General features: G+C 38.8%; 1 protein-coding gene and 1 long non-coding RNA gene across 5 annotated transcripts in view; both read left to right on the top strand.

The window, feature by feature from the left end:
* DPY19L1 (dpy-19 like C-mannosyltransferase 1) overlaps positions 1-9,263 on the top strand; it is a 108,364-nt gene extending 99,101 nt beyond the window's left edge. For 2 of the 4 annotated variants that reach the window (XM_063815297.1, XM_063815296.1), the window contains 3 exons: positions 23-148; positions 6,167-6,239; positions 6,412-9,263. In XM_063815297.1, coding sequence (XP_063671367.1) covers positions 23-148; positions 6,167-6,209 — 169 coding nt within the window. In that variant the 3' untranslated portion in view covers positions 6,210-6,239; positions 6,412-9,263. The remainder of the gene's footprint in view (positions 1-22; positions 149-6,166; positions 6,240-6,411) is intronic. The other 2 variants (XM_016957263.4, XM_009452886.5) reach the window with 1 other exon arrangement.
* A 636-nt stretch (positions 9,264-9,899) lies between these two features.
* Positions 9,900-16,677, top strand: LOC134810530 (uncharacterized). Its single transcript, XR_010158832.1, has 3 exons — positions 9,900-10,136; positions 12,275-12,392; positions 16,460-16,677. It is a non-coding gene; the product is annotated as an uncharacterized LOC134810530 (long non-coding RNA).
* Positions 16,678-17,114: the final 437 nt, after the last annotated feature.

Genomic DNA, 17,114 nt, shown 5'->3' with positions numbered 1-17,114 from the left:
GCCCAATTATTTTTCTTTAAAGAGCCAGAACGAAAATAGTATACTCAATGTATAGTCGGAAAGCAGCCGAAGAAGTGAAGCGAGAACTGATAAAGTTAAAAGTGAACTATTACATTCTAGAAGAGTCATGGTGTGTAAGAAGATCCAAGTGAGTATCAACACAGTTAACATTTTATAATCATAAGACATGAAGGTTAATTCAAGCACATGGCACATGCTTTGCTGGTGGTGGGGGTGGGGGTGTGTATATAACATAAAGTATACATGGAAAAACTTCTTTTTTTTTTTTTAAACAGGCTCTCACTCTGTTGCCCAGGCTGGAGTGCACTGGCATGATCTGGGCTCACTGCAACCTCCGCTTAATTTTTGTATTTTTAGTGGAGATTGGGTTTTGCTATGTTGACCAGGCTGGTCTCAAACTCCTGGCCTCAAGTGCTACTCCTGCCTTGGCCTCCCAAAGTGCTGGGAGTACAGGCGTGAGTCACCACGCCTGGCCTGAAAAAACTTTTTAGATAATGATTTGGAGACTTTCTTTTCTAGTCTTTATAAATATCTTTTTTTTTAAATAATGATTTGTATGTGTATACTACCTTAAAGAGATTTTATTGGCACTAGTTGATAATCTCCCAAATTGTTCATATTTGCCTTTGATGTTTTAAAAGAAACTTTTATTTAAAGTTGGAGGTATTTTCTTTCAAAAGACTTCCAGGGTCTGAAACCACGTAATGGGGAGTCTCTTTTGGTGAAGTCAGGCAGCTGAGCACCAGGGGTCACATTATCCTTACTGGGTCTCTGTGCTACACCATATCCTGTCGATGGATGGGATACCCTGTCAGCAAAAACTCAGAATGAAACTTTTCTTTCCTGGTGTTTCACATCTTACTTGAATGGGAAAATGACTCTACTGTGACCCACATTCTCTTGGGTTTATAGTTTTTAAGTTTCTATTTCCACAGAGATGTTTACTAAGCTGAGTATAGCTCCAAGTGACAGTAAGATCTTCAAAGCAGATGTGAATCTAAAGCTATCTAGAAATGTGGCACGTAAGTGACTGGACACCAGGTGACAGTAGCCTGCTTTTAAAGTACCAAAACATTCACTTCATGAAGAGCACAGTACAGGAACAATTTTATCAGAAAAAAACACTGTTTTATGGAATAATAATATTTTTTAAATTCTTACTATTCTGTAACTAAACAAAAGCGTTCAAGAGATTGCTATATTTGTGGCTTGATCACACTTGCCCACCATGTATTTCAATGACACATATGGTATTAAGACAACATTGTTAAATACTGAGTCGTGAGTGAAAAATAGTTCTGTGACGTAGTATCTACAGCTTTGCTCACAAGGAAACTAAAATAATTGTTGATTATAGAATGATTCTCCTATGAACGTGTGCTACGTGGTTTGAATTCAGTCAGGATTTATAGAAAATGTTATTTTGTAATAATTCAGAAAATGTTTTAAGCGTTTGTGAATATGTATATGAAATTCACATACCTTTAACATTGTTATATAAATTTAGGACAGAAAAGTTCTAAGCATCTCATGACGATCTTAGGAAATTATATGAAATGAACGATAGGCTGACATTTGCAATAGGAAGAACTCAGTTCTTAGCATAGCTTTCTACCAGAATGGGGATCTTCTTTATTTCTTTGGGCTTCACTCTCTTGAAACAACTGTAAGTTACTGGAACATAAAAATAATTTTCGTAACCTTTTTTCTCCAAGCTAACAATGAGCCTTTGAGAGTTCATTTTCTGCCTAGACCCCTGCATAGAGTTTGAATATGTGAAAGATGCAGAGGCTTTGTGCTGTAGAGTGTTGGGAGAGCTCCCTGGATTTGCATAGCTCTAACAGTCTCATGTTTGGGTAGGCAGAGCACTGTTTTACCCACACAAGAAGGGATATGAAGGCAAATTCAGGAAGTATGGCAATAAACTTTGCACACTAAACAAAATCAGCAGACATTGAACTGACTTCAAGTCACTTACGAGCAATCAGACTGAGAGTTGGGGTGCAGAAGAGGGTGTGCTGGATTTCCCCATCTGGACCTTGACTTGCCATTTATTGTGTCTGTCACAGCAGGAGTTGAGTGGGAGGAAGCTACAAAAGTGACTCTCTCATCTGTGTTCCCCACTCATTAAAACAACACTCTCCATCTAGTACAAGATCTAAGCCAGGCTGATGACACACTGTCAGGAAACCTTGGACGGGTCCACTCTGCTTCAACCTTGACACAAAACAAAAGCTGTGCTTTCTGTCCTGACAGGGAAGCAAATGGGGAGTTCAGATAGGACAGGAAAGTGAAGAATGACTAATATTTATCTAGTGTTTACATTTAGAGTAGGAAGTTTCTTGACAAAGCTTTCTGCCTGGTTTGGGACCTTCCTTATTTCCTTGGCCTTCACTCTCCATTTCAGTTATGATCAGCCTGAAACCCCTGTAGATTGCTGGGACGTGAAAGTATGTCGGAATGGGGGAAGCAGATGGGGAACTCAGTTAGGAGAGGAAGGGGAAGAGGGACCAATATTTATCTAGTGCTTAATCTGTGCCTGGCAATTGGTGAGCACTATGTTTAAATGATCTCATTTACAAGTGGCTTAATTGTATGGCTTGATTATTCCTTAAATATTTGACACTGTGTTTAAATATAAACACTCAAATATATTTGCATGCAAGTTGTAGATTAGTTTTTAATTAACTACAGTTCTCTGCTTTCTTTTACTCCAATAATAGAGTTGACATAGAATACATGTATTTAGAAGGAAATTATTCAGATTTTCACTAATGCTATTTGCAGATGGCTGGCCTGGGGAAACCTTGGGAAACTCAGATGAGGACTAAATAGTGTTGCACAAGGCAAACAGAGCTCCCCAAGACAGCTGTTTGCCCTCTCTTTTTCCTAAAAGCTGTTGAACTCAGGAAAACTGTGGGTCGTTCTCTACTTTCTGTGCGTCTCACTCTCTGCCACCATGGGCCCTCAGTGTTGGTAACAGTTCAGCCTTGACGTGTATGAGAAAATTACAAGGTAGAAAACCCATGCCCAGCCATATGATCATAGGTGTTCCATGTCAGTAGAAACCAGTGTCAGCAAGGGTGTGCAAAAAGTGTGCACTTGAACCCTCTTCATGGGAACACTCACTGGCAAAACATTTCTAGGGGATAGTTTGATGAAGGGAAGGTAAGAAAAAAATTGTGCAGTCCTTTGGCAGAGTGATAATGTTGCCTCTATAGCAGGGGTCTCCAAGCCCCCGGCCATGAACCAGTACTGGTCTGTGGCCTGTTAGGAACCCAGTCTCACAGCAGGAGGTGAGCGGAGGGTGAACAAGCATTACAGCCTGAGCTCTGGCTCCTGACAGATGAGTGGCAGCATTAGATTCTCATAGGAGTATGAACCCTATTGTGAACTGCACATGCGAGGGATCTAGGGTACGTGCTCCTTATGAGAATCTAATGCCTGATGATCTGAGGTGAAACAATTTCATCCCAAAACCATCGCCCCCACCCTCCAGCCCATGGAAAAATTGTCTTGCAGGAAACCAGTCCCTGGTGCCAAAAAGACTGGGGACCGCTGCTCTAGAGGTTTAGTTTGCAGAAGGGAGCTCTGCACAAGACTGTTTGTAGCTGCATTGCTTTATAATGGCAAAATGGGAAACAATTAAAGTATCTGTCTGTAAAGAATTGGTTAAATAGTACATATGAGAACTAGCAGCTTTTAAAAACAGTAGAATAGATCTTTATGCACTGAGATGGAAAAATGGTTCCACATTTTATTGTTCAGTTTACAGTCCCAGAATAATTCCATTTTTGTAAAAACTACTCAAGAGCATCTGCCAGGGTTTTCCAGAGGGACAGAACTAATAGGATAGGTGTGGCCGGGCGCAGTGGGTCACGCCTGTAATCCCAGCACTTTGGGAGGCTGAGATGGGCAGATCATGAGGTCAGGAGATCGAGACCATCTTGGCTAACACAGTGAAACCTTATGTCTACTAAAAATACAAAAACTTAGCTGGGCGTGGTGGTGGGCACCTGTAATCCCAGCTACTCAGGAGGCAGAGGCAGGAGAATGACGTGAACCTGGGAGGTGGAGCTTGCAGTGAGCCGAGATCACACCACTGCACTCCAGCCTGGGCGACAGAGGGAAATGCCATCTCAAAAATAAAAAAAGGATAGATGTATATATGAAAGGGAGTTTATTAACGAGTACTGACTCACACGATCACAACGTGAGGCCCCACAATAGGCCATCTGCAAGATGAGGAGCAAAGAAGCCAGTCTGAGTCCCAAAACTTCAAAAGTAGGGAAGCTGACAGTGCAGCCTTCAGTCTGTGGCTGAAGGCCCAAGGTCCCCTGGCAAACCACTGGTGTAGACCCAAGAGTCCAAAAACTGAAGAACTTGGAGTCTGATGTTCAAGGGCAGGAAACATCCAGCACAGGAGAAAGATGGAGGCCAGAAGACTCAGCCAGTCTAGTCCTTCCACATTGTTTTGCCTGCTTTTATTCTAGCCATGCTGGCAGCTGATTAGATGGTACCCACACAGATTGAGGGTGGGTCAACCTCTCCCAGTCCACTGACTCAAACATTAATCTCCCTTGGCAACACCCTCACAGACACACCCAGAAACAATACTTTGATCCTTCAATCCAATCAAGTTGACACTCAATTCTGACCATCACAGCATCTATGTATATAATGATATCTGTGTCTGTATGTGTGTCTGACATTGGAGAAAGATACAGCAGATAGCAAATATTGTATGTTCTCACTTATAAGTGGGAACTAAGCTACCTGGATGCGAAGCATAAGAATGGTACGGACTGTGGACTCAGGGGAAGCGAGGAGTGGGGTGAGGGATAAAAGACTACACATTGGGTACACTTTACACTGCTCTGGTGGTGGGTGCACCAAAATCTCAGTAACTGCCACTGAATAACTTATCCATGTAACCAAAAACCACCTGTTTCCCAAAAGCTATTGAAATAATTTTTTTTTTAAAAGGTCCAGCAGGATATATGCTGGATTGTTTATAGAAGTCACCTCTGAGAAATGCTATTGGAGATGATGGTGACTTTCATTTCTTAAAATGTATGTAGGTCTATATTTTGATACTTTTATAATGACTGATTATTATAAATTAAAGGTGTTATTTAAAAAGGGAAAATGATGTACATCCCTGCTACGGTGTTTGCCTCGTGGTGGAGAGTGCGGGAGGGACTGCTACGAAACATAAGAGGGACTTGGGAATTTTTTTCTCTTATTTAGAAATAAAAAGGGATGCAATTATGACAAACATGAGCAGTTGTCGATTCTCTATAATTTTCCCATGTTTTTCTGTTTTTTAAAATTCCTCAAAAGGTAGATAGCAGCATCCAACAGTTATATCCATAAAACTGTTCTTGATTTAAAATAAATGGTACTGTTATTTTGAAGGACTTATTTAGGCAAATGTCATATGCCAATTTATAAAGATATGTTGCTTTTGAGATTTAATTATGTGTTTAAGATGTATGCTCAACACTACCAGAATTTCTTTAAATTGATTCATTCTAGAATATCGACTGTCCAATTTAAGATGTTTTGACCTACTGATTTTTTTACTTTATGACAGTGTTAAAGCCATATGCATTCAGTAGAAAGCATATTTCAAATACCCATACAACCATTCTGTTTTTCAGTGTCAGTACAGCATTCAATAAATTACATGAGATATTCAATGTTTTATTGTAAAATAGCATTTGTATTAGATGATTTTGTCCAACTGTAAGCTAATATAAGTGTTCCTAGCATGTTTAAGGTAGGCTAGGCTAAGCCGTGATGTGGGGTAGATTAGGTGTATTAAATGCATTTTCAACTTACGATGGGTTTATTGGAACATACCCCATTGTAAGTTGAGGAGCATCTATACAATTAATGCAGCTTCCCTGTGAACTAAGCATATTTGTTCATTATAATTTTTTAAATCAATGTCATACGTTTTTCTGTGTGAATGGTGCTAGATACCTGGTCTCTCATAATCCTCACAACAAACCTATGTCATGGGTGTTTATTTCCCCATTTTACAAATGTGAAAACTAAGACCAAGGGAAGCTACCTGCCCAGAACCACATTCTTGATAAGTAGCTGAGGCAGAGTTTAACTGAGGTGTCTCTTTCCACAGCACCTGGATATATGTATCTACAGGTCTGTTTCTTTCCTTATAGTCACCTTTGCTGCATTGACCTTGTCCTAAGGTGAGTCATGGCAGCTTATAAAAACATAAATAGCTATGTAACAGGATTGTTTAAAAACTAAAGTAATTTAAGGGGAAAAAAGGAATTGAGGTCAGGAATGTAAGAAGTGCTCTGCTTTCTCTGCAGTTATATAATGCATTTTGATTTTTAACATGTACATTCATTTTTCTAGGCCTGGTTGCAGTATGCCTGAAATTTGGGATGTAGAAGATCCTGCCAATGCTGGGAAAACTCCCTTATGTAACCTCTTGGTGAAGGATTCCAAACCTCACTTCACCACTGTATTCCAGAACAGTGTTTACAAAGTCCTAGAAGTTGTAAAAGAATGACTGCTACATGACCTGCTGCCTACGGAGAACTACATCTGTAATGGTTTTAATGTTTTGCTAAGTCATGTGTTGTTCATATCCCAAAAACTTTTATAGGTAACTGTTTTCAAATAGAAAACGTTTTATTTGGTCAATTTGAATGTCATTCTAATTATAAAAATGACTTACACCTTTATCAATTGGTTACTATTTCAGTGCACCCTTTAAAATTTGCTATGCAAATGAGTATATGCTTGTACTTGACTTTAATATTTGTGCTAAAGTGAGCAAAGCTACCTGTATAAAGAAAACACAGTGGGTTGTGACAAGGATGACATGAAAATACAGGACAATTCTGACAATGTAGGGGCTGATTTTATAGTGTAAGAACTATTAATGCCCCTTGCTTCTTTTTTCTGCCTCTTGCTCTTGTCTTTTGGACATTTCAGTAATTGTAAGTTCTTCGGTCATGTCAGCCCCTGTCATCAACTTGAGTTACAGTAGATGGGGCAGACATGGAGTGTTTGCTATATAGAACTATCTGTTTGTTTTACTTCCTTGTGCGCTTTTTGTTCTCTGTTCTTTTGTTAATGAAGCTTTTCCTGCCCATTATTAATCCAAACTCTTGGACCTTTTGGTTAGGAAATTCCCTTAACTTCCAGCCATATGGCATTATCGTGTCTCTTTCTCTCTCTCTCTTGCTCTCTCTCTTCTCCTCTTCCCCATATTTTCTGTCAAATAAGTACTGTTTACTCATTTAGTTGCTTATCAAGTACTTATTCTTGGTTTTAAAAAAATTAATGGTAACTGTATTTTTCTCATTTTTTAGCATTATTCAAATGTTTATATTTTAATACCTTTAAACCACTTTAAAATTTTTTCATGTTTAATTATAGTTTTAAGAAAAACTATTTTGAACAACCCCAAATATAGTGCATCTAGAAACTAATGTATATTTGATTAGACATCATTTATAGTGGAACAGTAGACTGTAGTACATGGTAATTTTTCTTTTACTATTAAGATACAATAAAACATGACTAATTTTGCTGTCAAAAATGTAAAGAATAATGATAAATGGAGTTTTTATATTTTACTTTTAAGATTGCCTGTCTTTAATAAGACAAAGCCTTAAGCCTTATGTTATAATTTTGGTTCTAAAAACCATCATTTCAGTATGAGGAATGAGTATATTTCGTCCTCCTCTTTAGTTTTCTTCTTCCTATTTATTTTTATTTTGAAAAATTTCTACACCTTCTTTGAATTCCTTGTATGAATTTTTGTTTCTTAGAAGTTAATTTGTGTGAAATGAGATTCTTCAAAACGATGAAACCTCATAGCTCTGAGAAAAGGTTTTAGGGTTTTAAATTCTAAGCAAAGCGTGACTATGGCTGACTGACTACACATTTAATTATACAGCTTCTCTTTCTTAACCACAGGCAGATTAACCTCATTGTGGATTGTCCTTCAGACCTTAGTTCTCAGGCATGGTTTCTGGTGCCCACTCCTGGAAGCCGCTGTTCCCTTTCTACCTTCTTACCAGAGCCCAAGGGCAGGCCTGGTCCCGGGGAAGCAGCAGCTTGCTGACATAAGTCAGCTGCAAAGGCTGAGGAGTGTGCCCTCAGAGAAGCACCACCCCCCAGTCTTGCGCCAGCGCCTAGAGCCACAGCTCGCAGGGATGCTCCTTCCCTGGAGGCAGCCCAGGAGAGGGACTCTGGCAGCGTTCTTCAGATTTGTGGCCACTGTTTCTCATTTGCTGGTTGACTGTTTTTATTTCTTAGGCTTTTGCTAGTTTTAGAAAATAGGGAAGCAGCTCCTGATTTGTGGATTAAAAGCAACATTTGAGCGATGATGCACAACAGTCCAGGAAAATGGGCGGTGGACACTTGAGGCTGAGGATGGGAGTTGACATGAGCAGGGAGAGGGAGGTGCGCGCTGCTTATCTGTGATTGTTGCTCACCTGAGTGTGGCTGATTGTGTACATCCAGCAGTTACACAATTTTTAAAAATTATACTTTTACATTTATTTTATATTTTTCTCACCCCCAGTAATTTCCTTCCAAAGAAGTTCACATGTAATAAGTAGAAATTCTGTATAGGAAAAAAGCATTAAAAATACTATTATAACTGCTTCATTTGCTGGGAACCATTAAAAGTAGTATAAATTAGCTTTTTCCAGAAGGATCCTTTTGTAGCAGTGTTTATGAATGTAACCCCCAGCAAAATATGGCTATATATTAGGGGAGCCAGTTTGGAGCAGAGGCCTGAAGGTCCCTGCTATGCAGCCGTGGCCACAGCTCGCAGCCCAAGCACTGTGGAGCATCCGCACCTTTGATGGCAATGCAGATTGGTAGCAGGTTCCATAGGCGTACAAAACAGTATTAAAGCTCAGTGTTTTGCATATTGTTAGCATTTACAAATATTTTTGCTTTAGTATGAGGAAAGTAAGGATGGGCAAAGAGGCGATCAAAATAGCTATTGCTACAACATTTTCGAAAACAAAGTTGGGGCTGTATTTCTTTAAAAAGATAAGCCTCTAAAAATGCTTGGCAAAAAAAATATAGTGTTAAAATAGGCCAGTGATATTAATGAGAAAATGAAAGTATGTATCAGGAATAAAGTGATATTGCATAGGAGTATTGTATTTTTATGAATTTTATGCCAGTTGTTTACATGTACTATATATGTTAAATTAAAAAAAAATCATGAGAAATGAGGGAAGTGTTTTTCTTGATTGTTATTTTCATTTTCACCTTGATTGTGATCAAGTTCAGCCTCGTTTTGTAGTCAGATAGCCATGAACTGGTTTGAGTCAGATGGCAGTCCTGAGAAGAGAGGGAGGGATCATAAACAGTGGGGGTAGACTCTTTGGTCTTGTTGTTGGTAGTGGTAGGTACTGAGGTTATCCAAACTTTTCCTGTATTTATGGTAGAGTCACTTACATTCCTTTTTTATCCTTTTCATCAAGGGACACAGTAATTCATTCAAAGTATATATTGGGAATAATTAAAGGGTTGCTAAAAGCTGTTTTAATGTATTTAAAACATACATTGGTATCAACATTTTCTAAATTGTAACTCAATGTGTTTACTTGATACAAACATCAACTCTTGGTTCTTTCTCTATGTAGGAAAGACATTTCAGCTGTGTTCATTCCTGTATAATTAATTTCTTAACACAATGACACCTTGATTCTGACATTTTTGGGGAGTGAGGTGTTCTAATACAGTGGTTCTCAAAATTAGCAGGCATCAGCATCATCTGCAAGGCCTGTAGTTTGCTGGGCCCCACCACAGAGGTTTCTGTTTCAGTTGGCTTATGGTGGGGCCCCAGAACTTGGATTTCTTAACAGTTCTCAGGTGGTGTTGATGCTGTTCGTCCAGGGACCATACTTGAGAGCCTCTGCTCTAATCGATGGGAACAGACTGGCTGGATGACTGGCCTCCAGGGGGCGCTCCATTCCTGACAGCACATCCCGCCAGAGCTGGTTGATGGACACTCTACCAGGAGCTGAATTTTACCACGTACCTTCTTTGCCTGTTAAGGGCACTGCTTCAATGAAACTTGCAAGGAGCAAAGAACAGATTAGGTAATTTTTAATTGGAACACTGATATGAGTTATAGGTTATTTAAATATTTTGAAGCTGCAAACTGCCCCTTGTTTCTTTTCAGTTCAGAGATGGAAAAGGAGTGAAAATCCTTGAAATAGAACTTCCTTTTGTAGGATTACTTTGCCTAGAAGACAATAGATAAATTCAGTGATGTGTGGGGATTACAAAAATTCATTTTCCACTTTATTACTTTTGTTTTGGCACCAGAAATCCGAATCTTCTTCCTTTATTAGAGGTCAGCCAATAATCAGCGCTAGGTCACAGATTGCTTGCTTCTCTCTTCTTCCTCCTTTTTCTCCTGCCCCCAGTTAGAAGTTTCTAATTTGAATCAATAAAATTGTTCTCAGTGCAAAAAAGGAGCTACTTTTAAACTTCATTACATTCCTGAATTGGTCTTTATTTCACAGCATTGTATCAGGACAAATACGTTTTACATTAGAAGTTGAAAAGGATATTAAGGTACAAAAAGGTCTTGAAAACTTTCCTTTTACATTTCCTCCCGTGAGAGAGATTTTAAAATTCTGAATGAACATATAAGAGTTGAAGACTCGATTTGATTGTAGTGTAATTAAGAGATAGTTTTCTTTTTTTTGGCAAAGAGATTAGGATAACATTGATACTGGCTTCACTTTCAAAGCAATGTTTTCTATAGTTTTCTATACACAATTATCTTTAACCCAAAACTCTAAGTATGCACAGTGTTGTCAAAATGACTTTCAAATAAATGGTAGCACTACATGGTATTCTGCTTCATAGGCATGTTCTTTTAAATGCAGCATAATATCATTTCATTAATTTTTTTAAGTACCTGGTGGGCTTTTTTCCTGTAGGCAAATTTAATATCTAGGCAGGGGGAGTTGAATTTTGCAGACTTCAGCTCGTTTGGTTGTTATGCTGATTACTCTGACACCCTTAGTCCTTATACATTTCTGAAAAAATAGATATGAAAATAAGAAATGGCCACTGCTAAGTAGATTTGGCATCATGTCATGAAAACTGGGAAAGAAAGATGCCTGCAGGCCACCTCTGGCTCTGCCCCCTGCTGCTGATATCCTGCTCTTTGCCAGGCTCCTCAGGTCTTCACTCTGGTATCCGCTTAGTGACCAGACTTCAGATTCAGAGGCCTCCCTCTTGCTCTGGAAAATTCTCTTCCCAGAAGAGTACAATTTGGTAATCCCTCGAGCCCTTTACATGGGTAACGAATTTGACCTTTTTGAACAAAGACTTCTATGGCCGTAATTCTCAAACTTCTCTGCACATTGGAATTACTTGGGGAGCTTCAAAAAATCCTGAAGCCTTTTTCCCACCCTTAGAGATGTGTGGCCTGAGATTTGGAATTTTTTTTTAATCCCCAGTAATTCTAGTGCCCTAGGGCTAACAATTTTAGAACTTGCCCTCCCTACTTCACCTCTGAATAACAAGGTTTCCACGTCTCCATCCAGTCAAAGAAGGAATGGTAAGCAAGTGTCTATCATGTACACTTTATTAATCGTGATTATTAATTTCTACATTATTTCTAATCATGGCACCTAGTGTTGAGTAGACTCTTTAGGAAAGAATTCTGTCTTCAGTTATGGATGCTGCCAATGGCAGGGCAAAGGGGGAGAGTGGCAGTGCAGGTGCCACGTATTTGTAAGCCCTGATTAGAGTATGAAGAAGAAATGGGAATATAGCAGCAAAAAGAAAAAGAATAAAAATCACTTTGAAAATTTAATGTGTGAGGAATCATGTGTCTTCTCTGCAGATGCTTTTTGCCCCTCCTGGAATATGCTTTTCTTAGTATGTATTTCAGATGCAACTCAAATGTCATCTCCTCTGTAAGGCCTTTCCTGACTGCCTGCCATTTGGTTGAGTGCATTGCCTCCCACTGCTCACGTGCCTATAACCCCCATGCACACATTTATCAACATGACTTTTCCCCCACTCTATTGTGTTCTTCATAAAAAGAACATGTCTTACTCCATTCTGAATCCACAGTGCCTTCTAGCACAGTTCCTGGGAAGTAGTACTGCTTAATGATTTTTTGAAATAAACCATACTTTATTCAACAATGCAGTAAATTCCAGATGGCAATAAAAGTTGTTTTTAGGACTAAAAGACAGTTTATGTTTTCCAGCCATGGAGAAGAAATAACAAGGAAATTCAGGACAACATCATCAGATAAGATAAATATCGTAGGGGAAAATATCCTTGTCAAACAGCTAAACAATAATTAACCTCATAGCATATCCTTGGTAGGTACTTTCAGACACGGCTAGTGACCGTATGAATTTATTGGAAGGCAATATGATAAAGACACATACATCTGTCCGGGGGTGGGACTCATTGACCTGATTTCAGTGTGTGGCTCAGGATACTGTGGTGACCAGCCATAGACACATTTGCTGCTGAACAGGGAGCAAGGAACTCTGGTAATTTGATTAAAAGTCTGGGAGGAGGGATTTTCCAAAGGATGGGAAGGTACTGGTGTGTTATTATTGGGTGTAGATATTAGGGAAAACAGATGACAACAGTTGCACAATTAATATTGTCATAATAGAGACAACTACGCTGGAATCCATAATCCATCCATTACAAACTTAGTGAAATAGGGCATGTTTCTTGAACATCAGTTTCTTTTAAAAGAATATGGCTTTTAGGATAGTAATTAGAAACGAGAAATAGACAAAGGAACAATCACAGCAGGAAATTTTAATATACCTCTCCTTAGAAATTGAGATAATAAGCAAAAATCAGTAAGGAAATGCATGATTTGAGTAATAAAAGCAACTTGATTTAACAGTCATATGTAGAACTGCACCCAACAAGTGAAGAGTATACATTCTATTCAGGTATATGGGACATTTCCAAGAATTGACAGAACATGAGCTCCTGGCCAGGCACAGTGGCTCATGCCTGTAATCCTAGCACTTTGGGAGGCAGAGGCAGGCAGATCTCTTGAGCCCAGGAGTTTGAGACCAATCTGGGCAACATGGCAAAACCCTGTGTCTACAAAAAAATTAGCCAGAGTGGTATGTGCCTGTATTCCCAGCTACTTGAGAAGTTGAGGTGAGAGGATCACTTGAGCCCAGGAGGTTGCGGCTGCAATGAGCTGTGATTGTACCACTGCACTCTGGCCTGGGCGACAAAGTGAGACCCCTGCCTCCAAAAAAACAAAAAAACTTGAACATGAGCTCCAAGAAAGCATGACTTTTTGGCCTATTTCGTTTACACATGTAACCTAAGCATCTAGAACAGTACCTGGCACATGTGGGTGCCCAATATTTGTTAAAGGAAGTAATTGATCATACCTGGAGCCAAATGGCAGTTCTTGGGGAGGAAAAAAACAACCTTAAGGACTGAAAATCCTTTAGTTGGAAATCACAAATGAAACAGTTTTAAATATTCATAATTTATGATGAAAATTTGAGAAAAAAATAGAACAATTATATGCTACAAATTGCGTGTGGCATATGACTAAAGCAGTTCTAGAGATACTTTTTTTTTTTGGCCTTTAGTCTAAAATGCATTCATTAAGCCAAAAATCAATAAATATCTGTATCAGGAATATAAGTAACAGAATAGTTCCCCCACCCCAATTTGAAGGGAATAATGAGCAGAAATTGATGAAACAGAAAACAGATCAACGAAGTCAAAGTTGGTGTATTAGTCCTTTTTCACACTGCTGATAAAGACATACTTGAGACTGCGCAATTTACAAAAGAGGTTTAATGGACTTAAGTTCCACATGGCTGGGGAGGCCTCACAATCATGGCCGAAGGCAAGGAGGAGGAAGTCAAATCTTACGTGGATGTCAGCAGACAGAGAGCTTGTGCAGGGAAACTCCCCCTTATAAAACCATCAGATCTCATGAGACTTATTCACTATCACGAGAACAGCATGGGAAAGACCTGCCTCCATGATTCAATTACCACCCTTCAGGGTCCCTCTCACAACACGTGGGAATTCAAGATGAGATTTGGGTGGGGACACAGCCAAACCATATCAGTTGGTTATTTGAAACCTTAATCAGGAGATAAGAGAGAAGGTATAAAAGATAAGGAATGGCAAATTACAGAAGCTGCAGAGAGTAAACAGGTAATGGGGATATTATAAACTGTCAATAAATTTGGACACTTTGATAAAATGTCTAAATTCCTAGAAAAAACAGAACTGATCCAGGAAGAAATAGAAATAACAGTCATCCCCTGGAAAGAAGTTGGATTAACAACTTTTTTAAATCTTCCCTTGAAGAAAACAACATATCCAGTTTTATAAGCTTTTCCTACTGAACATTCAAGATACTGATTATTCCAGTCTTACACAAACATCCAAAGAATAGCAAATAAACTCATTTCTTTATTTAGGTGACTGCAACATTAATACCAAGAGCACAGTAGGGTCAATGCAATAAAGAAAAATTGCATGTCTATTGCAATCATTAATAAAAATGTAAACAAGAACCTGGTAATAAATTTAACGATATAAAAGTATCATTTCTTAAATTTATCTAAAGTTTTAATCAAAATTTCAGTAAGACTTTTTATGGAGCTTGACAAACTAAAATTTTTACAAGTAAAGAAAAGTCAGAAGAACATGAGATATGGGCATTTTTCCTATAAGATGTCAAGATTTATTACAAGACCTGTAGAAGTATTGGCACAGGAATGTTTTAAAAACTGACTAATAGAGCAGAATAGATGGCTTGGGAGCAAGTGTGCATACATTTAATAAATGAGGCTGTAATAATTGATTATCCATATCAAAAGCAATGGTATTGAGTCCCTACTTCACATTATACACAAAAGTCCCCAGATGAATCAAATATCTAAACATGAAAAGCAATATTGTAAAACTTAGAAGACAATATAGGATAATATCTTTACCTTCTCAAGGAGATTTCCTTAAAGAAGGACTTCCTGAGACCCAAAAAACACTACCTGTAAAAGATCAATAAATTCACTGTTACGGTTAATAACTTCTGTTCACTACAACATATCAAAAAGAGTGAGGTAAGCCATGATGTGTTCAAGATATTTGCAACTTGAGTACCTAACAAAGATTAGAGAATAGAGAACTGCAAACAGTAAGAAAATGCAAAGAACCCTTTAGAAAAACTCCAAAGACATGAACATTTTACCAAAAAAGAAATATAAACAGCTCATAAACATTAAAAAAACCCAACCTATTCATAATTAGGGAAATGCAAAATGAAACAATATTTATAACTCCTAACATTGGCAAAATTTTTAAGTATTGAGAAATGTGGAACATCATGAACTCTCCTTTACTCCCAGTGGAGGGTAACCACTTTGGAAATAAATGGCATTACCTAATAAATACAACCCAGCATCTCCACTCCCTAGATACATACCCCAGAAAAATTCCTACATGTATGCACCAGGAGCATGTTTAACATGTTCACAGCTGCATTGTTCAAAAAAGCAGAAAACCCAGAAATCACTTGAATGTGTGTCTGGAGTAAATAGTAGAGAGGATAAAGACATCGAGTATAATCATCTAGTATGATCCTATGGAATATGTAAAATGGTAAAATAGCGATAGGCAACAACATGGATGACTCAGGAAGATATTGTTAAGCAAAAATATGTGTATATAATTTGCAGAATAATACATGTGATGTGAGTTTGTTTATAGTGTCTTATTTATGAGGCCAGCAGTGGCTACGTAGGATAATAAAACCACAGAGTATTAGAAGAAAGTGTTTGCCGACAAAATTGAAGCCAATATCTTCTTTTTTACAAATGAAGAAACTGAGACTCTGGGAGGGAAAGAGATTTTCCCAAGCTCACACTAATATTTAGTAGTACAGCTGAAATTAAAAAATTGGTCCCTGGGTCCTAACCAAGAAACCGCGTTCACCATGGGCTTGGGGATATACTGAATCTGCTCAACACTTAGCTGTGTGAACCAGCACAAGTCAATTACATTCTTGAAATCACATTGCCTCCTGAGTGAAATGTGTACAAGAAATAATGAGAATCTCATATGGCTGTTAGGACATTTGCATTGAAGTACTGTATGCAAAAGTTTATAGTCCAAATGTAATGAATCCTGGTTCTTTACATCCTACCCATGATAGCAGCAGACGGGGAGAAAGCTGAAATGGTATGGTGCCATCAGCCGAACACACACCCAGGCAGGAAAGCACCATACTCCAATGACAGATAAAGAGCCCAGGACCTCTCTGGGTATGCTTACACACAGGAGGGCATATAGGTGTTTCTAATTAAGTGTCTTTATGCCCCTTGACTTTTGCTTTTGATACTCATGCTGAATTTATTTCTATTTCTGTTTCCAGATGACTAGACATTCACTTTGCAAATAATTGTTGTGACTCTATGTTTGCTCCAGACACAGAGCTTTTATTGTCACCCAAAGATGCCTATGAGAACCAAAAGAATCAAACTGAACCAAGATTTCTGCCAGAATCAATTTCCTCAAGCCAGAAGGCTTTATCATTCACAGTCTGTGCAACGGATTTTTTTTTTTTAAATAAAAACAGACTCCTTTATTGATTTCTCCCTTTACCCCGCCTCTCCTTGCCCCTTATTTTGCCCTGACTTTGGGATCTCACCCTGCGTGGAAAAGGATTGGAGGGCATTCCTACTTTAGGGGGCAATATGTGACTCCATCTCTCAGCTCTGACTCAGGACCTTTGGCTTGGCCCTAAGCAGAGGTGTGGGAGGCTGGGGCTCTCTGATGCCCACACAGGGTCATTGGGAGGTTGGCCGAAGGATACCAAGCAGATTGCTGCCCCAAAATATGACTCCCTTGCCTATCCAGGTGTCTATAAACCTATCATTAGAAAACAGTCTTTAAGACTCATTTCCAGTACTTTCTGAAAAGGAGAGCAAATTCCCCTGAAGGCATAACATACTAAGCCCCTCTCAATCAGCAGTAGAGAGAGGCTGGGCCAGTGGAAAGGTCAAAGTCATGAGCCAGGTGCACCCGGC

Source organism: Pan troglodytes, chromosome 6 (genome assembly GCF_028858775.2).
Source record: "Pan troglodytes isolate AG18354 chromosome 6, NHGRI_mPanTro3-v2.0_pri, whole genome shotgun sequence".
In the NCBI taxonomy this organism is placed as follows: Eukaryota; Metazoa; Chordata; class Mammalia; order Primates; family Hominidae; genus Pan; species Pan troglodytes.
Note: the sequence above shows the minus strand (reverse complement) of the source record. Positions and strands in the feature narration are given on the sequence as shown.